This window comes from Rutilus rutilus (assembly GCF_951802725.1).
Source record: "Rutilus rutilus genome assembly, chromosome: 13".
In the NCBI taxonomy this organism is placed as follows: Eukaryota; Metazoa; Chordata; class Actinopteri; order Cypriniformes; family Leuciscidae; genus Rutilus; species Rutilus rutilus.
The window spans coordinates 14,221,469-14,245,313 of record NC_140218.1 but is presented as its reverse complement, the minus strand read 5'-3'; the positions used below and the strand labels follow the sequence as shown (position 1 = coordinate 14,245,313).

Here is a 23,845-nt window from a genome sequence, read left to right as displayed (position 1 = left end):
AAGTCCATTTACCTACGTTTTATATACATCATATGAGTTTCTTTCTTCTTATGAACACAAAAGAAGATAATTTAAAGAATTTTGGTAATCAAAGATTTGACGTACCCATTGTTCCGTCAACTGTTAGGTTACCAACATTCTTTAAAATATCTTCTATTGTGTTCAACAGAAGAAAGAAACTCATACAGGTTTGAAACAACTTGACGGTGAGTAAATGATGACAACATTTTGATTTTGGGTGAAATATCCCTTTAATTAAAATGTTTAAGTTCAACAAACTCAATTTTAAGGCAACCAGGTTACATACTTTTCTTACAATATTTTTTTAGTAACCTTTAAATAACATTAGATGAACGTCCAACTAAAACGTTTCAGAAAAAAATGCTTCATGAACAGTTTTGAGAACATTATTGAAGACCAGATAACTTTGAACGAACGTTCGATTTGTTCAGAACTTTGAGAGAACCTTGACAGACCGTTAGCCAAAGTTGTGAGAATGCTCCCTGTTAACTGGGTATGCAGCCCTAGATGTGTATTCAAGTTCATTTCTTGTACGTGAACACAGAAAACATTTTGTGCACAAAGTGACTGCAGCACCAAACCAGGCTTTGCCCAGACTCACAGTAAATTAAAGGGATTGACGGTTTTATTACCGGAAGAAAAGAATGCGTCTCAGGCTGGAAAGAGAGGTGAGAGGAGCTGCCAACATCTTCTCCGTTCCTTCAAGATGTTTCTAGACTGAGATCTTGATGAAGAGATCAAGTTCATACACATTTATATCCTTTGGACTTGGATCTAAAGTTCTGATCCCTCCTGCAAGACAAAAAGAATCCTGTCCGCATGAAGTTTGGATATGACAACATGAAAACTGAATAGCAGAGAGAGAGAGAGAGAGAGAGAGAGAGAGAGCCTTCAGAATACTGACCACAGCAACAATGTTCAAATCTGTGTTTTATTATCTGGGATGAATCTGATGGTAATGTTGCGGTCAGAGGTTCGATTGAGAATCCTACAAATGTTCACCGCAAAGCTGTGAGTTATAATGAAATCCTGTGCAGAGGGAACAAAAGCAAAGCAATATGTGCAGGAATATTCATAAATCCTCTCACACATGTACACCAGTAAGTCGTTTTTCAAACTAAAACTGTCAGATTCCACTGAGAATTAAAAATACTCTGCTTTTTTTAGGAGGAGAATGTTAATTTATAATAAATGTATTATAAACTTGTTTTACTATAAAAATATTAGTTCATGTGATGGAATACTTTTAATAAATATTTTAAAGGAGTAGATACTTTTTTATTTTTACATGTATAGCCATTCATAGAAAATATATTATATTATAATGTATTGTATTAATATTATTCTGAAATTTTATATATTATAGAAATATTATTTAGTAAGATTTTAATATTATTTTATTATAAAATTCTATTAAAAATTACATTAAATTAAAATTAATTTAAAACAAAAACCCTATCAATCAGTTTAATATAAAAACATATTTTGTCCTTTAATTTTGGTTTCTCTATTACTACTTTAATAAAAAAGAATTTTGAGATGTCAGTTCAAAAGTTTATATAAAGTTTTCATATAAAAAAAATGTTATTTTTTTTTTAAATAAAATGTATATATATTAATAAATAAAAACATAAATTATTTATTTCTACTATTATAGTAAATATTTAATATTTTTAATCCACTATTTATAGAAATGTCATATTGTTGTCAATTAAAGATGGCCATAACATTAATAACAGGAAGAGCAGCAATTTGATCCGCCTTTTCACAACATATACATTTTTATTAGTATTTTATTGTAAATTGCACAATGCAATTGATTAACACTTCAAGACATTCATTGCCTAAAGGTGATGTTACATGGGGCAACTTCTTTGAGCAATGTTTCTTGGGTACTTTCCCATTGAGAATGGGCAACAAATTTATATCTGGATACTTTAGATCTCACCTGGTTGCCCATTGACTGCAACATCACTCAGCGTTTAAAATCTTACAGAAATTGACCAAATGGAAAATGCGTCCCTATTCAGGTTTCAATGAATGCCTCATTTGTAAGCAACTCCATTTAATCGTTAATAAAATAAGTCACTACATCATTTCCTGTGACCTGTCATGCGCTTGACCCAAAGTTACCTTGGTGTCATGACAGATGGATCTACTCTTTCCAACAACGGCAAATGCTCCAAAAATAAATCTGTCAAATGGCTGGAAGACCATTGCGTTTCCCCGAGCACAGCAAGACCCGGAGAGCTGAGTTCCCTAAACAACTGTGAGTGTTGAAGCCACCACGGGAAGACTGATTAATAGCTTTAAACCGAAATAAAATCATAAAACACGTTCATTTAATAAGTTGCCGGGATAGTATACTGTAATAAATCAAGAAGCTCAAAGTACTCATATGCATTATATGCAATAAGTGCATTACTTAGCATTAGTGTAAACAATCCACTTAAAGTTACTTTCTTACTATGAACCTAAATTTGCCAGCACTCTGTAAACAGCTGACTCTCCTCTAAGACCTCATGATAGTTGATCTGTATGATATGCAACAAGAAAATAAAATAAAAACATTACATTACATTTCCGAGAACCAAATCTTGAGTCATCCTACCAGGACTGCCGTTTATGGTCAAACAGGTCCAAGATCAGTCATATTAGCTAACGTCTGGAGATATTGGCAATCTGCTGAAGATCGCCTTCATACCGGTGAGCATGTCCAACAGATGGCCATAAAAAGAGAATCACTTCACTGCATTCTTCTCTTCCTGACTCCCTCCCTCTCATCTTTAGGAGTGCCACATGTGGTTGGGGGCTTGTGAAGGGAGCAACATAAATTGGAGTTGTCAGCCATAAACATCGGGGCCCTTCACGAGCATCATACTCAATATGTCCTTATCCTCGGTGACTCAGCTTAAACAACATGCGCTGGACTCCTGTACTATTGGTTGTTGTTCTTGTTGGAGATGTTGTTTAGATGTTAGTGAATCTGATTATGTTGCGGACTACAGTACAAGAAGTCGTTCCCTACAAGGGAACACACACAAAAAAATCCAATAAAAACTAAATAAACACAAAAAATCAGGTATTAAGCTTTTTGAAACCTTACATATATTTATAGATTTTTTTTGTTGTTGATATATTATATATTTTTTTTTTTTACATTTTAAAAAGTAAATACTATGGAAGCTTTTTTCCACTATGCAATAAAACAATTTTATCTTATATCTTCTCAGAATTTCGAGATATAAACTTGCAATTGCGAGTTATAAAGTCAGAATTGCGGGATATAAACTCACAATTCTGACTTTTTTCTTGCTATTGCGAGTTTATGTCTCGAAATTCTGATAAAAAAGTATTGAATTGTGAGATATAAACTCGCAATTGCAAATGATAAAGTCCAATTCTGAGGAAAAAAAGATACTTTTTTTGCAAGTTTATATCTTGCAATTGAGAGTTTATATCATGCAATAGTCGATTCGATTAAAAAGTTGCAATTAAGTAAAAAAAAAAAAAAAAAATTTTATTCAGTGGTGGAATCAAGCTTCCATAAAATACAGTCGAAAAATATATAAATTAAAATGCTGTTGTCCCAACATAAATCAGCATTAGATTATGAGTATCAAACAAGGTTCATCTGTAAAAGATTTAACAGATCTACTAAAGATCTCTTATGACATATAAACCTTTACTGTTTGGCTCACTTATACTCTGTTGTTAAAAAGAAAAGCACATGGCTGCTTAAATGCTTTCTTTCTTTAGGAAGTGAGTGGTTTCAGTGTAGGAGTTGGAATTATAAGGCACGATTTCTCTCTCGACCCCTTACATAGTATTTTGAATTGGTACAACTATAATTAGACATCACTGGTATGAGGCCATGAGTCATTCTAAGGCAACATTGTATATCAGAAGCCAGAAATATACTCTACACAAGTGCACAAAGAAATCGCATCTATTTTAATTCAATTACTCTGCAAAATGCACTTACAACTGTTGACGTTGAGTTGTTCAAACTGGAAATAAGTTTGCGCTAAAAGACAATGCAATGCACAGCTGTTTCCATTCACATCAAATCGATCATGTAGCTTTGTGCATTTGCATTCACATACTTCAGTATGTTTTGAACCTAAGCTATAAGAAAACAGAGTAACTCGAAAACAAAAAGTTCTTATTTTCAATTTATTTGTAAATGCATCTGATGTATATCAAGAAAAATATATAATATTTATATATATATTGAATTGTTATTATGTACATTGGTTTACATTTTACAGGGGACATTTATACAATCAAAGATATGAGATACGTCAGTAAAAGAATATCCGGTACTCTCTGATCCAACAACATTTTGTACAAAGTCTGTACATACAGTATACATACATTCAATGTTGGCCATAAGCACCGATTTCACCTAGACTTTCATGTAGACGGCAAGGAATGCATCACTAACAGTACGCAGCCTCCGCCTGGGTGTCTGTGTTACTCGTGACGTAATTTTTCTGTTTTAAGTGGGGTTTTGAACAACGGAACCAATCATGGACTCTTTGCGCGGTTTTCTCTTTCCGAGAGCAACAAAAACATGTTTGGTACTGGTCTGTATGTTAAACAGGCACCAACAGCAGCAAAACATTCATATACTGTATGTAGACAAATGTGTTTCCTTCATTCCTAGAGGAATCTTCTGGTCTGCGAGAGGTCTGAGTGGTTCTAGTTTCTTCCCACTCTGCGATGTCGGATCTGAGATCAGATTTCCCCTGACCACAACAGTTGCTAAATATTATAAGCAGAGCAGCAAAACGACACCGTAATCGTTTCTATGTGTTCCTCTAAACCACAGTCAAATCCGAGCACATGATTGGTTCTTTAAACTCTGGAGTTCCTGTCATCACACTATACGTACTGTATATATATATACGTGGATGCATCTATAAGTACCGCTGGCTGCTGTGCCTGTTGGCGCAGTACAAAGTGCAACAAGTTGATTCATCACCTGAGGCACTCTGGGTAACTTTGTACTTGTTTCCATTCAGGCTATTGTTTTGGCAAAAACAGATTGCATAGAACAGATTTCGCATTGCCAAGGTTGATCCGAAGCTCTCCTAAAAATCCAATTATACAACACGGTATAATTTAGTTAAATATTAGCATTAACTATCAGCACCCCACGCGCATTCTTTAGCGAACACATGGTCAGCATGCCCTATCAGTAGTCAAGCTGTGTCCATGACTACAGTTCCCATGAAGAATGTCCTCTCTGAACTCCAGATGAGTTCCCAAGCATGCGGATTTGAGCTGCAAGAGTCCCCTGTGCGGGAGCTCGGGGTTGAGGCCGGTTAGCACCTTGCAATTCCAGTTTATGTCATTCAAGCTTGTCTCGCGGAGACAGTTTGGCAGATCGTAAAGTAGTCCCAGGTCAAAAGGACTGTTTGAGGCAGGTTAGAAATGGTTGATACGTGTGTTTTGACCTAGCTTAGCCATCAACTGACTTGACTTCTCAGATGTAAAATGTGTTGCATTGCTGTCAAAAATATTTTCTAACCGCAAACACTTCACCACAAATGCCTTGGCCCCAGCTGCAAACATTTAGATTAGAGAAAGGCATGGAAGGTTTTGTTTTTTTTATGATGAAAGCAACCAATAAAATGACAAAAATGAAAAGAAGAAAGGTTTTGTATTGACAACAAAAGGGGAAAAAATTCAACACTGATCATGAGGCCAATTCACATATGACAAATGTGCGTGTTTTGACTTCCGTTGATTCGCTCTATGGTCTGTTTCACAGTTTACTAGCATACAACTGAAAGTCAAGAGGAAAAGCCTCCATGTTTGCCAATAGCTTATAATGGCACAGTCCTACCAATGATCAGTAGTTCAAATGAACCCGAGTTTTTTTTGGTTTAGAGGAGCTAAACGCGTTACGTTGGCAAAAAGAAGCGATTTTTATTGTGATATTGAGCAAGGAATGTTGATGACTGGCAGATACATCAACAATTCATACCTCAAAGTACAACAAAAAAATACTTTGAATGTTACATGTTGCAAAAAAAAATTGTTCTCGGAACATAGAAAACAATCATGAACACTACAAAAATACAATCTACGAAGCTTACGACATGAGGCCGACAAGTCAAGTAACAGTTTCAGAACAAACTCTTCTTCAGTTCATCCAAGCCTCACGTAATAAATTATCACAGTACCACAAATGATTCTGTCCTTCTCTCTTTCTTTGTTTTGTTCGTCCGTTATTTCTATCTCTATCACTCTCCATGGCGGGAGGGCTGTGTGGGGTCAGTGTGCAGTGCGCGCTGTCCTGCTGCTTCGTGGAAAGCGATGGACTTTGATATGTTTGGACAGGTGATCGCTGCGGGCAAATTTCTTCTCGCAGACAGGGCACTGGTAGGGCTTAACTCCAGAGTGAGACCGACGATGCCGTGACAGCTCGTCCGACCGGGAGAATCTGCAAGAAGAATCCAGAGATAAAGCCAAATATCAATGGTTGTGCACTGATCCGATTCATGTTTTGCATTTTTTGCATTTTTTTCTCTCTCTGTGAAGCTCATGCATTGTGAAAAGCACTGTACTACTTGGCTTTTTGCTTTCGTTTGTATTTTGATTTATGACCGTGTCTAAAAAAGGCCTAAATGCTTCAGTGACAGTTGTTTTGAAGACAACATGGTCCTTATTTACTCTGAATGTTCCTCGTCTTTGTAATCAAGGTAATCTTCGTAATCATTTAAGTATGCCAACTTCTTCCACTTCTGAAACAACTATCCTCTTTCTTTTCAAAACCATTATCCTATGTTCAGGATTTAGTTTTTTTCTAATTGATTGATGCATTTCTTCATAAAAAAAGGATAGATTATGGAATACAAGTTTGTGAAAAGAAGTCATGCATTTTGGAAATACAAAACAATCATAAATCAAAGCCTACTTGGACAAGAGATCTCATTATTCACATTAATAAACCCTACTGCACATCTTTTTGTTCCTGTCTCAGTGTCTTCCCTAATATTTGTGATTTTGTAAGAGCAATCGTTGCTGTGAAATCAGACAAAAGGTAAAAAATTGTGCTGGAGTTACTGAGTAACAAAATGAAAAGCACTGAATCCTTTTCACAGGCTTCGAGTTGAATAGTTTGATAGGGACTGCATGCAATGTCCATTAAAACTGTCAAACAATTGCTCAGTGTCTTCACAACTGAGCAGCAAATGGTTTGAGCTCGGAGCAGATCTAATGAGCAACTATATTTAACTTGGCGCTTAACCCAGTGCTCAAGTTCCAAAAGTAGATTTGCACCACATTCACGACTGTTAATGTTTTCTGAAAGCAACTATAAGAACCAAGACCCAGGAGAAGGAAAACGCACAGCTTTTTTTCTTCTTCTATTTTAGAAAATATGGAAGCATTTTCTTTAACTCAATTTGCAGTTCTCTCTTTCTCAAGTTATACCATATACCCTGCACAGACCAAAGTAATAGAGACCCCTGGGAAATTAGTTATATTACATCCCTGGTATACAAATAACTGTCAACTTTACACTACCTTTATACTACCAATATATATCTTACTCAATAAAAAGCATCTGAAGATAGTGTGTACTTCTTTCTGAAATGAGAAAACCAGGAGAACAAACTCTTGCTCAACCCCATGCCACGGTTTCACATGAAGCCATAGGCGAGGTAGTATCTGTTTCTAATGTACCGGGAACATGTGTAGAGTATTTGCAAGGCTATAAAAAACAGTCTCTCTCTCTCTCTCTCCAGCTAGGCTTTTCTTCCAGTTTTACAACAAGCTTAGACAGGAAAAGTACAGTTGCAGCTATGCTAACAGTAATGCACTAGCTTTGTGCTCAATCCAAAAATAAAACCCCTGCAGCGACAACATGACTAACAAAGCTAACAAGATGATTCTCATTTCATACTCAAAAGAGACGATATCAGCATCTTACTCACATAGCGTAGGTTAACTACTGCATGATGCCAAGCAAAGTGTGATGTTTTTTTGACTGACAAAGTATCTCTCATTCTGTAATATCGCATTGCATGGTATGCGAGTAAGTCTTTGAAGCACGTTGGGATGGGATGGCGGTGGACTAATTGTTGCCCTGTGGGATAGGATGGGATGAGGTGCCCCTCCTTGTTGGACGTCAGAGCTCACAAACAGAGCTGTTCCAGCACGCTCTACAGCATATGCTATTAACTAACTTCCATTCAAATGCACACATTTTTGCATTGTGGACAGAGTTATTCATTTGCAATCTATGATATCTATGTCCTCAACTTTATTCCAAATCTGCATTTTCCATTGCAAAACCAGATGAGCACTTTGGTTTGCTCTCTTACACGCATATGTTGATACTGCAAACTATATCAGTTCCTTTGCAGCTTTTCATGCAGGTTTTGTCCTCTATTAACCTTTGTGTGCAAGTAGTATAAAATAAAGTATGTACTTCCTGGTTTGTTTCCAGGTGTATGGCCCTCTAAGAGAAATAGCAAAGCACAGGACGTTAGCATGCTGCAGCTAAGCCAACTGGTGTGTTTTCCAGTCAAGTACCATGTTTAAAGCTATTGTGAGTGCTTTTGGCTCTAAGAAATTTCCAATCTAAGTGTGAGCAGGGTTTTGTGTGTTTGTGTCACTTGGACACTTTTATTTGCGGAGTACCAAAGGAATGCTAAAAATGCTGGCAAGGCATTGCTGAAGCCAGGCTTGAGGCAGCCAATGGGGCATTCTTCTGTTGCTTTCTTCCCTACATCCATTTCCTGACAGTGTCCCGGAGACCTCAATCAGACTCTCAGACTGCTAAAGGACAGTCACTGCCAACTGCTATCCAGAAGCAAGGCTAACCAAGGTCACTGATAACAAAAGACCTCTCGAACAGAAAGTGTTTTCATACTTGATTTTTACAATAATTAGGTAATCTTACAGAGTCGGACATGAAACTAGACAAACCAGTGGATCATTTACAAAAACTGACATCTGAAAGAGGGACTTGGTAATAACTAAATCAGGGTTACTACTACGACCAAGTGCTTGAAGAATGTAGTTACTCAAACTTGATAACTAATGCAATCAATTGAAGATTACACTTCAGAATAAACATCACCCACAAGCATACAAAAATATTAAAACCAAACTCATCTCTGTCAAAGACCGGCACTTGAAACTTTATCTATCTTGTCGATCCTGACCTCACTACAACTGCTGGTGCACTTTACACAGTACCCAGGCCTGTTCAGAAAGATTGGAGTTGGACATAGACTAAGAGTAAACAAATGAAGCAGTGAATAGGGCAAAGTCTGCCTCTTCAAAGACTTTATCTAATCTGCAAACAGCAGAGATAAAACAAAACAAGACCCAAAATCTAAGGACAAATTGTGAATGAAATATACAGCTACAATACAAAGTGATTATCAAGCAATGTTGGGGGAGTAAAGTAGCAACGCTACTAACTAAACTTAGTTCAGCTGTTTTCAAAATAGTATAGTTTTTTGCAGTAACATGCTCAAATGTTCAACAAGTAGTGGTGTAGCATGCCCCAATTGCATGTTTAATCGCATTGTATTTTAAATACAACATTACAGCCTTTCAAGTAAAGGTAGTAACCAAACTTGCTCTACTAAACTGTACAAGCTATCCTTTATGTTACATTGGAAAGTCTGATGCATTCTTGTGAATCGGCTCATGCAATTCAGGGGTGTCCAATCCTGCTCCCGGAGGGACACTATTCCTGCAGAGTTTAGCTCAAATCACAATCAACTACACCTGAACCAGCTAATCAAGGTCCTCAGGATTACTAGAAACTTCCAAGCAAGTGTGTTGGGGTAGGTTGGAGCTAAACACTGCAGAACATTGGCCCTCCAAGAGCAAGATTGGACACTTCTAATGTAAGTGGGAAGGACACTTCCACCCAAGAGAAGGACACTTCTCATTTTAAATGTGCACTTACATTTAAAATGTACAAAATGCCTTAAAAGCAAGGAATATGTATAATATCTTTAGATTTGGCAAGTCCACATAGAGTCCTAAGTAGCCTCTGTTTGAAGTTCATTCATGGACAACAAAGATAATGATGTACCACACTGCTTTCGCAATAACTACAACTTATTGGAGTGAAAGCCCTTTGTACACATACAGACCTTGACAGCTAACCTCAGTGTTTGATTAGGGAAAAAAACATGTGTACAGCAATCACATTTGTAACTGTACAGAACAAAAATCTGTTGCCTTATCTGTCCAAACAACATTTTCAAAGACAATGTATAAGTTGTGGATACCTGTCCTTGTACACTCACCTCCAGCCACAGCCAGGCCAAGTGCAGGCAAAAGGTTTCTCGCCTGTGTGTCTCCTCAAGTGGGCCTTCAGGTGGCTGCTCTTGGTGTACATCTTGGCACAGCCAGGGAAAGTACACTTGTGCATTTTAATAAGATCAGCTACTGAGCTCTTTTGGAATTTGTGACCCCCAACTACAAGCCCTGCTTCCTGGCCGTCGCCTGTTCCGTTCTCCCCGAGACCTAAGGGCTTAGCGGCAATGGGAACCGGGGCAATACGGACAAACTTGGAGGAAGAGCTGTTAAGGCTGGCTTGAGGGATCACCTGAGGTACCAGGGCGAAGGTTTGACCCTGGATGTTTACAAGGAGCTGGGTTATTTTGATGTCCGAGGCAGGTTGTGGTGTTGGTGGCGAGGGGGCTGTTTTAGGGCTCAATTCCTGTTTCACTTGAATGGGCTGAAGCTGTAGGATCACAGGCATGCTAGGATTCTCCACCACCACAACCTTCCCTGAAGAGTCCTCCTTTTTCAGTGAGCTTTGAGGATTTGTGGAGGCCCCTACTGTGGATTGCACGCTTTTTGGATCAGAATTGGCATTGACTATGTCACTTGAAACAGGCACTGTTTGGTCTAAGCTTTGGGCCCAAGGTTCTGATATAGCTCCTTGGATGCTTGTACAGGTCACTAGACCCTCACCGGCTTCCTCCTTCAAGGCCACCACTTCCATGTTCTCCTCTAGGAACTCTTCGATCTCCTCCAGAGTGGGCTGAAACAGTAGCCCAGCATGGTCCTCCAAATCTCCAGGGAAAACAGGGAACTCAAAGCACTCCTCTTTGGTGGTGCGGTCCCGTCGTGACTCCCAAGCCAGACCCATGGGAAGGACAGGAGGGACCATGGGAGATAAAATGGTAGAAGAGGACAAGTTTTGGCTCAAAGTTAGGGACTGAGAGTGAAGGAAGTCAAGAAGGCCATCTTGGCTTTCTCCACTTGAGTTACTCCCACAACTAGAGCCCAACACCTGAGACTCAGGGCTGGAACAGGAACGTGGGCTAGATGAGTCACTCAGGTTATCCTCTGAGAATGGAGATGGAAGCATATGGTACACCCCCTCGTCTGTCACCATATCCGATGGGTTGTGGGCTGGCAGCAAACAAGTGTAAGGAAAGAAAGTCTCTGCATCAAGCAGCAAGTGATCCACCATTCCTGGCTACTGCCTGTCCCTAGCACGGCGGCCACTTGTACAGTTCCCTGTTATGAATGATGCGGGACTTTCTCTGTCTATAAAAAAACAAGAAACAAATTTGGGATTAGCAATAATTTGACATTTTGTATAACATTTAAAGCGATTTACTGTACAACAGTTTTCATGGCTGTCCAACTGAAGTGACTTTGAGACAAGATTTTTTTTTATCTCAGTCAGTATGTATACATGCACTTTTCAAGTTAAATTTCAGTCAGACTATAACAATAATTTGTAATAATTTAATCCGACTGAATTCATACCAGGCCCGTTTTTGCCAAGTCTGCGTTAACAGACCTAGATAGCTAGACGCCGTTCATTATGCACTGTATACACACGTTCATCAGATTACAATTAGCCTGGGCATTTTTTCGGTGATGTGCAAAGTGAATTTAATCCTTCAAATATTCAATGACTTAGCAAAAACCAGCTGAAGTCAGATTCTAAAAGAGCATGTTAACATACTCGGTGCAATCTTATTACTCTGTTTCACTCCACAAGAATATTTTAGAAAATAGCCAAGCAGCGGCTAATGGCTAAGCTACCATTACCTCCTACCTTGTGGATGTGTGAGACACTGGAAACAATTTACTGTAATAGCTGTATAAGTCAACATTAAAACAAAAAGGATGTGAACATGTTACTCCCTCACTACAATTCTTGCTATAAGCTAACCACATTAAGACAAGATAGCATTGTGTGCACACAAAGAGTCTTAGTTAATTGGAAACCAAGCATATTAAGTGATCCTGTTATGTGTGAGACAACTCATCGTTTAATCAAAAACTTTTTTTTTTGTCTGTGTTCTATTTGATATAAAAAAAAAATGTTTAGGCCTAGTTTTCACTCTGTTTAGTTTACTCTCTTAGTTTTCACTCTTTCATGCTTTCTTTTTAGGATAAAAGACCAACTGTAGTGTTGCTATCAGCATATCAGCTGTATGTAAGACATCCAAGAAAGCAACATTGTTCATTTCTGGGAATTTGACCACTAAAGTCTAACTTCAATACTGAAGCTAGTAATTACATTATAGCATTCCTTGGCCCATGCACTGAAATGAAGAAAAAGAAATCTGTAGCAACAGAAATGCAATAACCACTCCAACAGAGATTTTACTGATACTGTCATAATAAGAAGTAATGATAAGCATTTACCAAATGTAAAGCAACTATGAAATCTAAAACAACTCATGAAACGGCGAAAATGTAAATAGTAATGTGCAACTTGACAACTAGACCCAATCTTTCTAAAAGCAAACATGAAAGTCTAACTCATCCTTAAAACATACACTACTAAAGGTCTAAGTCTATAGATCTGTCATTAGGCATCGCCACGGGAATCTGAAGTAGCACATTAATCAGTACTGGAAACTTTAATTGGTGATTAAACGCAGTGGTGATTCTAGCGCCCCCTGTCTGCTGCAGAATGTCCGAGAATAACCCTGACACTTACAGGCAGTGTCAACACCCACATGTGTTCACTGCAAACTCTGGAGGAGACTTTTTTTTTTTTTTTTAAATACCCTTAGACACTTTAAATCTCTCGTTAATTACTTAACGTTCGACATCACATAGCGAGTGTTTCCATCTATTTAACTTGCCACAATCATGTCAGTCGTTTGTAATGAGGTTTTCAAAATCGAAATTTTCAGAACTCGGTTTACTTCAGTAATACAATTCAAAGTGAAATTCGAAGGCCTACTTCGAAATATGCAAATGAACGTGTATTAACTTTGTCACTTTTTATACTTAATTATAGGCTACTTAAAAAATCTTCGTAGGATGATTTTTGTAGCATTCAAGTGTCAAGTGTTACATCCATGTTACAAAAGTGTACTTATTAATATTAATGAACTTTGACTACACATGCAAACCGCCGAATATTTGTAATCATTTATAACTAAAAATATTAATTACGGGCAAAATGTGAACAGTATGCCTACAAAAAAGTTCGAAATATGCAACGTGCATGTTTTGTGTAATAAACTATTAAAAGTCCTACATAGGCTATAATATATTTTGTTTACCCTTTAAAACTCTTGTTTTCTCTCTCTCTTTATATATAGTTAACTCAATAAATACAGTTAATTCTAGCTGTTTTGCTTTATTATTATTATTATTCTGCAGTATCTGCCTCACGTTTCGACGCAGCAAATAGTTGCACGCAGTTTCCGCGCATGCCACGCGACTACTCGAGGCGCAAATGAAAGCATAAAAACAATCAAACTTACCTCTCTAAAAAAAACTCGGATTAATCCTTGCCGTTTAAAGTTCTAGTACGATCCGTTTCTCTTCGCTAAAGAATGCTTCATTAGCTGTTAAATGTGCCCTTGAGACATGAAGGGTCTCATGGCAGATCATGCTCTCCTCTATAGTAGCTATTACGCTGCTGTCACACGATCTTGTCTTGTGGGCTTTAAGAGTAGATTTGGGGAAGGCTTCTGAAGGCTCGCCTGCTCCACACACTGGGATTGGTAGAGCTGACGACGGAGGCTGGACTCTTGCCTTTTGTCGTCAATGAACAGCAGAACAGTACACGGTTGCTTCTGTCAACCGTCCGACTGGAGGAGCTTTAACTCTTGCAGGGGTGCTGTAATATCAGTGCATCTGATCTGGCGAAGATGAGTTCAAAGTGCAAACGTTGTCATTAATGTGACTGTCATTAATGAAGGGAGCTTTTTATTTCACATTTTAATAACAGCACTATTATAGCCAACAATAAACTCATCTCAAATGGCATGAGTGTTGTGAGATTAATCTGATGAGATTACTGCTGCTGACAATTTAATATGGGATTTATTTAAGTGCTGTCCTCATATAGACAAATTGCATATCAAGCATTTGAATGTGATAAAAATGTTAATGACTAACTGATTCATGCTTTTTCATTGATAAATAAACTATGAGCCTGTGAAAATATTCCTGGATTAACTTTTAACCAGTCTAACTTAAATGTATGAGAGGGAAGAAAGACTTTGAACCAGCATTTTTTCTGCAACTTTTTCAGGGTGTGTCTAAAACTCATGAAAAAAAAACAAGACATTGACAATAAAGTCAAACAACTCCAACCAGTACAATAAGTACTGATAATAGGCAGTCAAATAGTTCAAAACAATGTTGCTAGATAAGATTTTCTGCCTGCTTAGTGCTTAGAAATACAAGGTAGCCTATATGGCCATTAAAGTAACAGATAGAAAACAATTACATTTCTATATTGCAGTATATAAGTGGCGTGCATGAATTAATAAAAATTAACTATAACTGCATATTTATAGCACAGACAGACAGAAAGATAGACAGACAGATAGATAGATAGATAGATAGATAGATAGATAGATAGATAGATAGATAGATAGATAGATAGATAGACATGTTAAAGTCCCCCTCTGTTGAAAATCAGGTTTTTAATGTTTATGTGGTGTTTTTTAAGTAAAGCAATAAGGCAGTGGTTCTCAACTCCAGTCCTCGTGACCCAATGCTCTGCACATTTTGTATGTCTCCCTTATTTAACACACCAGAACCAGATCATCAGCTCATTAGGAGAGACTCCATGAGTGTGTCAGATAAGAGAGACATACAAAATGTGCAGAGCAGTGGGTCACGAGGACTGGAGTTGAGAACCACTGCAATAAGGTACTCGAGGCTGTGCTGTATGGTGAATAAGTCACGGCTGACGGGCGTGCAACCCCTTCAACCATGACTTCTTCACGATACAGCACTATCCTGGAGTACCTTATTGCTTTTATAAAACGGCTGCCACACAATACAAATATTAAAGCTGAAAAAGATGTATCTTTGCAACTTTCATGAAGTAAAATCACTAAAAGCATTCCTTCCGCTGGAAAAAGTAGTCCCTGGCCGTAAACAGCAACAGAAGTTACATTGTTACGCCATTAGATGACGACGACAACAACTGTCTATACGAGTGAGTCAGTCAGTAGAGAAGACTTTTATATTGAAAGGACTCGAAATTGTGAAGACGCAAGTGACGAATGACTAAGTTAGCGTGTCACGGAAAAACCCCTTGACTGTAAAAAGGACAAGATATCGCAGCGGACATTCAAACTGATTTTTTATTATGAATATAGAACTGACCTGAAGGAAAATGCTATATATACACTGTAATGCAAGTACTCTCGCTTACTCGATCTCTACTCTACTCTATAAGCTTCAATGATCAATATCAATGAGAACAAACGCATGTTAACGTTGCCAAGAGTGCCTGCCAGGGGTGTTGTGTAGCGATACATAAACCGTTGGGTGAAGCGGTCATAGCCGTGTTTTATCGTGAATAACACACAGCTATTGACCAATCAAAATCAAGGATTGGAACTAACCGTTTTATAATATGCTTTAAAACAAACCATGTGCAAATTCATCAATCAGCACTTTTGCTGTGTATTTTCTCCTTGAAACAATCTGAAAAACACGGTTTGAAATGGACTACATGAGGACTTTAAGGGGATCATCTTGGACGCAGCTTACACACGAGGTGTTGTTGTTGTTTTCCACTTGTGGCTGTATGAAGTCACACAGTGTATTTTTAGTAGAGGGGATCAAATCTGTCTCAGCTAACTCACCTCTTTAGTGCTTACTGACAGTAAACGTGTGTTGTTTTTAGATGGTGTCCTAGAAGCCAAGCAAGACTCACAGGTCTTCAAGCACTAGAGTGAGCAGTTTCATACTTGTACTGTGGTGAAGAGGGCACAGTTATGGTGCCAGTGGGTGGTTAAGTAATGACAGAAGGCAAACACAGACCTGTCAGCTGAAGAGAGTCAACCTGTTTGCATGATTGACTTTATGACTGCCAAATATTTTTGAACTTGTAAGCAAAACTTTGGTCTCGAAGAAATACTGTGTAGCCTTCTCTAGTCTAAGACATTATGTTTTCTCATATTGCCTGAAAAACTGTGTAATGGCCAGGTATAAGTGTTGTTTTGTAAATACTATAAATATAAATGCTACTACTCAGGTAATACTGCTCACTCGTATTAATTTAGCATGTTTTTAATATTAACATATGACTCCGAGGGCCCTATCTTGCACCCAGCGCAATTGACTTTGTACACCGACGCATGTATCATTCCTATTTTGCACCCGCGCAAAGCGGACTTTTTCCTCCACAGATGCACGTCAACTAAGAAATACACTTGCGCTCCCCGGGGCGGTTCAGCGCAAAGAGGAGGCGTGTTCCGGCGCAAACGTTCCCTCATGCTATTTTACAGGTTTAGAAAACAATTGCGCCACTGACCGAAAAAAAAAACTGTTTAAAGTCAGTGGCGCGTTGCGCATGTTATTCATATGCTATTTTAAGGGCGCATGCTTGGCCTTAATCAATCCCACTGCGCATAGACACGTCGAAACGACGTATTTTCTACATCGTTTTTGCACGTCCAATTTTGCTCCCCTTGAAGGTGCAGACTGTGACGCCAGATGACGTCTTTTTCCGACGTCTTCCGCACGTCTAATGTTGACGTCCGTCCACAAAAGTTCGTTTGTGGGAAGAAGGAAGGAGACGGGGTCGGCTTGCTGTGGATCGTGTGTTTTATTAGATACTGTGCGTCTTTTCCAAACAATAATCGCGCTCAAACAAAACAGCGGCTTTTTCTCATGAGAGAGCACACACACACACACACACACACACACACACACACACACACCTTATTCTTGCTTTTCCTGGGACTCGAACTCGTGATCTTAGCGTTACAAGCGCCAACACTCTACTGTTTGAGCTACAGTATCATACCTTTGTACGTGTCTCCAGTTATATCACCTGATGCTGAGACGATCAAATAGAGTTTTTGGAAAATGATCTTAAATAAATATAAATAATCTGTATTCATATATATTAATCATGTTGATAATAACAATGTTGATATTTGTAAATAAAATAAAAAATATTCATGTCAATTTCCTGCACCTGTCTTAGACGTCCACATGGCGTCACAGTCTGCACCTTCAGGGAACCAAAATCTGACTTCCAAACATGACGTAGAAAAGACCTCATTTGGAGGTAACTTTGCAAACCTAGATCATGTCAATTTCCTGCACCTGTCTTAGACGTCCACATAACATCCAGAAAATTACCTATTCCGGCGTTCAAATATTGAACATTATATTGACGTCCAGGTGGGGTCATGGTTAGATGTCCAAATAGCAGACCTAGATTGCACGTTGCCTAAAGGTCAAAAATTGGTCTTGGACCGACTGACGCAATATAGACATGATCTGCCTGTCCAATAGACGTCTGATGTTTAGTGGGATGTAGCGTGTGCACAACGCGCATACACTTTGATTCTCTCATCTACACACAGACGCAGCAGTTATCATTTTTGCAAATCATACATTATTACGATAGTTAGATAGATAGATAGACATTTTATTATAAAAGCATACATCTAGCTTACACATTTACCCAAATTATCATACGCCTGTTTAACCGAAGTTAATTTGGGTGTGTTTCTCAATCCCCAACGTCCCTGACGAGAACGTCGGTCTCCTCGGCCTTGAACCGCTCCTGTCGTGCGCCTGGCAAATCCGCCGTTATAATAGGAATCCGCTTTAGAACAAGCGCGCCTGCTCTTAAAGGGAATGTGAGATGTCGCTGATTGGTTTATTTCACGTTACGCCCAAACCACACCTATGAATAATGAAGCTACTTCAGACCAACCCCTTTTAGATTTGCGCCCGGCGCAAGAGTCATTTATCCCGCCGGGAAAATAGCAACAGCGCCAAGACCCGCCCACAAAGTTACTTGCGCTTTGACACTTGCGTTTCAGATCGTTAAAATAGGGCCCCGAGTCTGAGTAACAGACTGTCACGGTCCCTGGAAAGAGTACAGGTCGTCAAAAATGCCATTGAATTAGCTGATTTATTTATTTATTGATAACCTAATTTTGAAGCAACCACTCAGGTACAGTAACCTCTGGCAGCTTTGGACTCATCATAGTGGACATATGCTATTAAAAATAATGGTTCCACATAGGTTTTGCAGTCTGATGCCATAAAATAATTTCTTTGGATGCTGTAGGAGAACCTTACGAAGTTCAGTGGTTAGAAAACATCTATGGACTGCTGCTTCAAAGAACCCAGACGGGCTTCTTCTGTTAACAGATGATGTCTGGAACCAATAAACTGACCTGAGGATAACGAATATTCAACTTAAAAAAAAAAAATTATTCAGCGAAAAAGGGTTCTATGGTGCTGCAAAGAAGCCAGCCACTAAACAAGATGAGAGCGCGTGTTATGTAAGCTGTTTTCTGAAGGCTAATGCTGCCTGAAATCACCACATGGCTCGTCCCTTGCTGAACTTCCTCTCGTTTACTATGTGTGTTAAGCAGCTAAGAGCGTTTCTGTATCTGCTTTAGAGGATTACTGTACAGCCTTTCACCCACTTCCTATGATAGCAGACCAGACTGTGTGTGTCCAGGTGATATGAGATTAAACAAATATAGTATCGCTTTGCAGTTTTTCTATAAAAACAAGCACTTTAGACAACAAAAAGACAATATAACGACGATAAAGAGAGTTCAATAAAAGTCAAAGAAGCTCTGGTTTTAAAATCAACACTTCATATTGTGAAACAGGATATTCTGTATAAGAAAACACTAAGTTTTCAACTGAAAACGGAAAACTTTTTATGCATTTTGGCAGTTCATTTACACGATAACAGTGTTTTGGGGGCCTGAAAACACAAACTTTTGAAAACTATACCATTATCGTCTCCATGTAAATTACGAAAACAGAAATTGAGTAGTACAGACTCGGAGCCTGCAGCTACAGTCCCGCACCCAGAGTCCCGCATTCTCAGACCCCTCGTTTTTCGAGACAGCGCCTCCTATCAAATTGGATCGGATAAACATGTGAAGAACTTATGCCGAAACGTGAGTATCGTCAATTTTATTTAGCGAATCATACTCATTCGATTTCTTTTTTAATCAAACTACTTTATAGCTCATCAATACACCAACATATGAATAGTCCATTTAATATTTGTAAAGATAGTCTGTAACAAAATTTGAGCCGTTAATGTATGTTTTTTCGCCTTTTTTGCCCGAAAATATTTTGATAGCTAACGTTAGCCTTTAACCTTGGACTTTTTGTAGACAAGCCATTGTAAAAATTTGATTAAAATTAGTTGACATTAAAGTAGACCAATTAAATACATTAAGTGTGTTAATATCAAAGAATGTCATCATTAATTATTTAATCAGATTTACCGTTTTACCTCCACCGTTAACGTTAATTAATGCTGGAGCAATTATTTTACTTTATATAATTTATGTAGACTACTTAAATTAGTTCTTATAAAACGTAAGTATTAAAATGAATCAATATTAATTTAACTGTGATATGAGGTTGTTGCCAGCCATTTACAACTCATACAATTGCCTAATAATCAAAATTACTATGCCTTCACTATGTATTAACAATATTTTTGACAATGGCATTCATTTTAGTGAAGTCGAGGAATTTGACAGAGCGTTTGCAAAAAGAAGGAAAAAAGAAGGAACATTCGCCTGCCAGAAAGTAATTATTTTACCTTATGCATTTACATTACATTTATTCATTTAGCAGACGCATTTATCCAAAGCGACTTATAAATGAGGAGGTTTTTTTTAATGCAATTGAAGACGTAAAGACGTAAAAGTAAAGTCACTAACACAATTCTTTCTTCCTTTTTTCTTTGCTTTGTCCTGTTTACAGCAAGATGATGTTTAGGTGATCGTTAAATAAAGTACAGAATTGTTTATTATTGCTGTTTTGTCTATTCTTTTTTGAGTTTTGCTTTGCATTCAAAATATCAAAAAACAAGTTTTGTAATGTTAGCATGGTATAATGTTAATTGGACCATTACAAGGTTGAACTGAAAGAAAATTTGGAATTTGAATTAAAAAAAACGATATAATATCACATAATATTTTTCAGAAGATAGTTCATTCTGTAGGCTAATTGTATCCCTTCCATCAGTAATTTTCTTTCAATTACACCCACGCTCAAAAAATAACTACTGGGTAATTTGTTAGTCAGAGAACACAATGAGTTTTTTGTCACATGCATTAAGCAGGGAACGCAAATATTTATTTGGATAACTTTAAATAAAACGAGACCGTAATATTGCATCCTATTGTTTTCAATGGCATTTGGATAAGGGTGTTATACGATCTTCTGAACAGCAGGAGGCGCTGTCTCGAAAAACGAGGGGTCTGAGAATGCGGGACTCTGGGTGCGGGACTGTAGCTGCAGCAGGCTCCGAGTCTGCAGCTTCATAATATTGCAGAAATTTGTGAAAACGGTGACGTCATGCGCATGCGTATTATGTGTTCAGCCTACAGTGTTTCTTTACAAAGTCACATCGCCAACTACTGGCCTGGCATGAATAATACAGCACTTTTAGTCATTTTTGCGGATCCTTGTGAAGGGGATTGTTTTGACATCATTGTCGTCTATACACTCAATTTTTCAAAAATACAAAGAGAAACTTAAAATGTAGGGTACGTTTACACGAAAACAATGAACTACAAACGGAAATGTTTTTCCTTTGCGTTTTTCGAGTACAGACGACACGCTGTATTATTCATGAAAGTCCAGTAGTTGGCGATGTGACTTTGTGAAGAAACACTATGCGCCTATTAGACTGAACACGTAATACGCATGCGCATGATGTCACCGTTTTCGCAAATTCGTGTTTTGGTAGTTTACACGGAGACGATAACTGTATCGTTTTCAAAAACTTGCACTTTGAAACCCGTATTGGGTTTACGTTTACAGGCCCCCAAAACGCTGTTTTCATGTGAATGAACGGCCAAAACGCATACAAAGTTTTCCGTGTTTAGTTAAAAATGGTGCTGTGTAAACGGCCCCTCACCCTAAGACATTAAGTCATTTCTTTCCAAAAAGTGATTGTAGGAAATCTTAAAAAAAAAAAAAAAAAAAAAATGTAGTCTCTATTATAGAAACATGATGTTTATCAGGCCTTGCATATATTTTCAAATTAGCAAAACAAGGATAAAATGAACACTGTTATCTCAAGTGTTGATAAATGTGCATTAGTATCACAACACAAAGAGGGACAGAGGCCACAGCTTTCAGCACAGTTCACTGCAGGACACACTACAGTCCCCCAGGATACATCAATCTTTGTCCCTTACTTTTCTTAGTTTGTTTATTCCAGAAAAACAACACACCCAGAGTTCAAGGGACACTTGCACTCTGATTGTCCTCAAGGTCGTTTTTACCCACAGTGTGGTCAACAAGTACACTTACACAGAATGAAAATTGCTGTTTTCCCTCTGCGATCAAGGTTCAAAGAACATATTCACAGGGGGTCAGCGCTGTTTATGGCTCAAAGAAGCATAACAATGACTATAGACATAGTAAATTGCATTATATGTAGTAATAATAATCATACTTATTATTATTATTATTATTATTTATAAATTTGTAAACACATTAATGACAACAACAACAATAATATAATAGTAATAATAATACGAAAAAATATTATTGTTGTTGTCATTTATTACAATATTAATAATGATGAAACAATGATGACAATGATAATAATAATAACAATAATAATAAAGAAAAGTATTGTTGTTGTTATTTATTAAAATAATACATATTTATACAACAAAAACAATAACAATAACACAATAATATTAATAATACTTTATTTTAAATAATATAATAATACTTTATTATTACTACTACTAAATTATTATTAATTATCATAATAATAATAATAAGTTATACACATTAATAACAGCAATCATAATAATAATTATAAGATATTTTATTGTTATTTATATGAGAAAACAACAACAATGTATTGTTGTTGCTGTAATTTATACAATAATACAATATTAACAACAATAATAATGATGATGGTGATGATTTGATGTTTGTTATTTATTATAACAACACATCTTTATACACATTTACAACATCAACAATAATGTGTGTGTGTGTTGTTTTCAGCAGAAAAAAATAATATGCATAAATATTTATTATTGTTGTTGTGAAAAAATAGTGAATGTAATAGGACTGGTTGATTGTATTTCTCTTTATGGCCATTAAGTATTTAAAATTATAAAATATGTTTATATTATATTATATTATATTATACAGTTATGAATGATAGGATTAAAGCTTAAGTTATTTGGATTTTTTTTCCGGCAACGCTGTCAACAATAAATGTTCTTTTTCTTCTTTGTAATGGTTAAAACAACATGGCAAACCATTATCCTGTCAGTCAACCCTTGAACTGTCAAGCACCTGTCATCTCATTAAACCTCTATTACGTCAGAGCCATATCAGCAACAAAACAAGCCGACAGCTGAAGTGTCCTATAACCATTATCAACTGACAAACACATCTCTAATTTGATCAAATTGATCATATTTTTATCACTGTTGTTAATAGCCCTTTTTTTAAAGGCACAATGTGCTGGTGGGAGCATAATTTTAGCCCAAAAGGTACTTATTATGTAAATGTCACTAGCAGGCTATCATTAAGAAAGGAGAATACTGGGTCAAAATAAAGTACTTACATATCTCTCGCATATCTATAAATACCAGCAACCTGGACATGTTAATTTCCTCCCCCAGTGACAGGTGGAGTGGGAGGCCTTTTCGTCTCAAGACACTAAACTCTTTCTGAACTTTATGCAGGTCACAACACCAGAGGATAACTGGACAAAACCAACAACATCCCTGGAATACTGAATGAAAAAACACAACAAGACCATTGCAATGAAATACTATTAGTCATTATAACCAAATGGTATAAGGTGGTCTCTAAGCAAGGCCTATCTTGTGTTTAGCTGTTTGCATACTGGTCTCACAGTCTGACCAGCTAAAAAGTGACCAAAACCCATCAACAGACCTGCATACCAGACATTTCATTAGAAAGTAAATTAACTTATCACAGAATTTATTTGGTCCCATTAAGGCAATAGTTCACCAAAACATCATAATTTGGTCTAGTAGCGGGTAAAGTAGGACCGGTTACATTTGAATGGAGAAATACACATAAAATTGTGTCAAAATATCCTCGTAAACACAGTCGGTTATGTCTTAAGTGAACGTTGAGAACGTTGAGAAAGAAAACGCATGTGTAAGTTTATCGTAAAGTGACAGCAATGCGTTTGAAAGCAGGTGTCTAGCAGCGGATCCGTCTCTCAGTGGATATATTAGGGATCCGCTGACAGATGCCCGCTTTCAAATGCTCCCCGTGTGTATCTGTGTAAGCACACGGTGAAGACAACATGTTTTTGAAGCGTTGATCATTGTAGCCAATCACAGACGTATATGTTGAG

At 37.5% G+C, this 23,845-nt stretch overlaps 1 protein-coding gene across 3 annotated transcripts; it reads right to left on the bottom strand.

Annotated features, from left to right (window-relative positions):
* Positions 1-297: 297 nt before the first annotated feature.
* klf15 (Kruppel like factor 15) lies at positions 298-13,987 on the bottom strand. Of its 3 annotated transcripts, none has more exons than XM_084428873.1 (3): positions 13,758-13,987; positions 10,311-11,565; positions 298-1,050 (listed from the first exon to the last, which is right to left on the bottom strand). In XM_084428873.1, the coding sequence occupies exons 2-3, from the start codon at positions 11,486-11,488 to the stop codon at positions 1,038-1,040; spliced, it is 1,191 nt and encodes a 396-aa protein (XP_084284999.1). In that variant the 5' UTR covers positions 11,489-11,565; positions 13,758-13,987; the 3' UTR covers positions 298-1,037. The 3 variants fall into 3 exon arrangements, with proteins under 3 accessions (XP_084284999.1, XP_084284998.1, XP_084284997.1); XM_084428872.1 differs by lacking the exon at positions 298-1,050 and adding an exon at positions 1,735-3,045; XM_084428871.1 differs by lacking the exon at positions 298-1,050 and adding an exon at positions 4,192-6,475 and having other exon boundaries at positions 13,758-13,981.
* Positions 13,988-23,845: the final 9,858 nt, after the last annotated feature.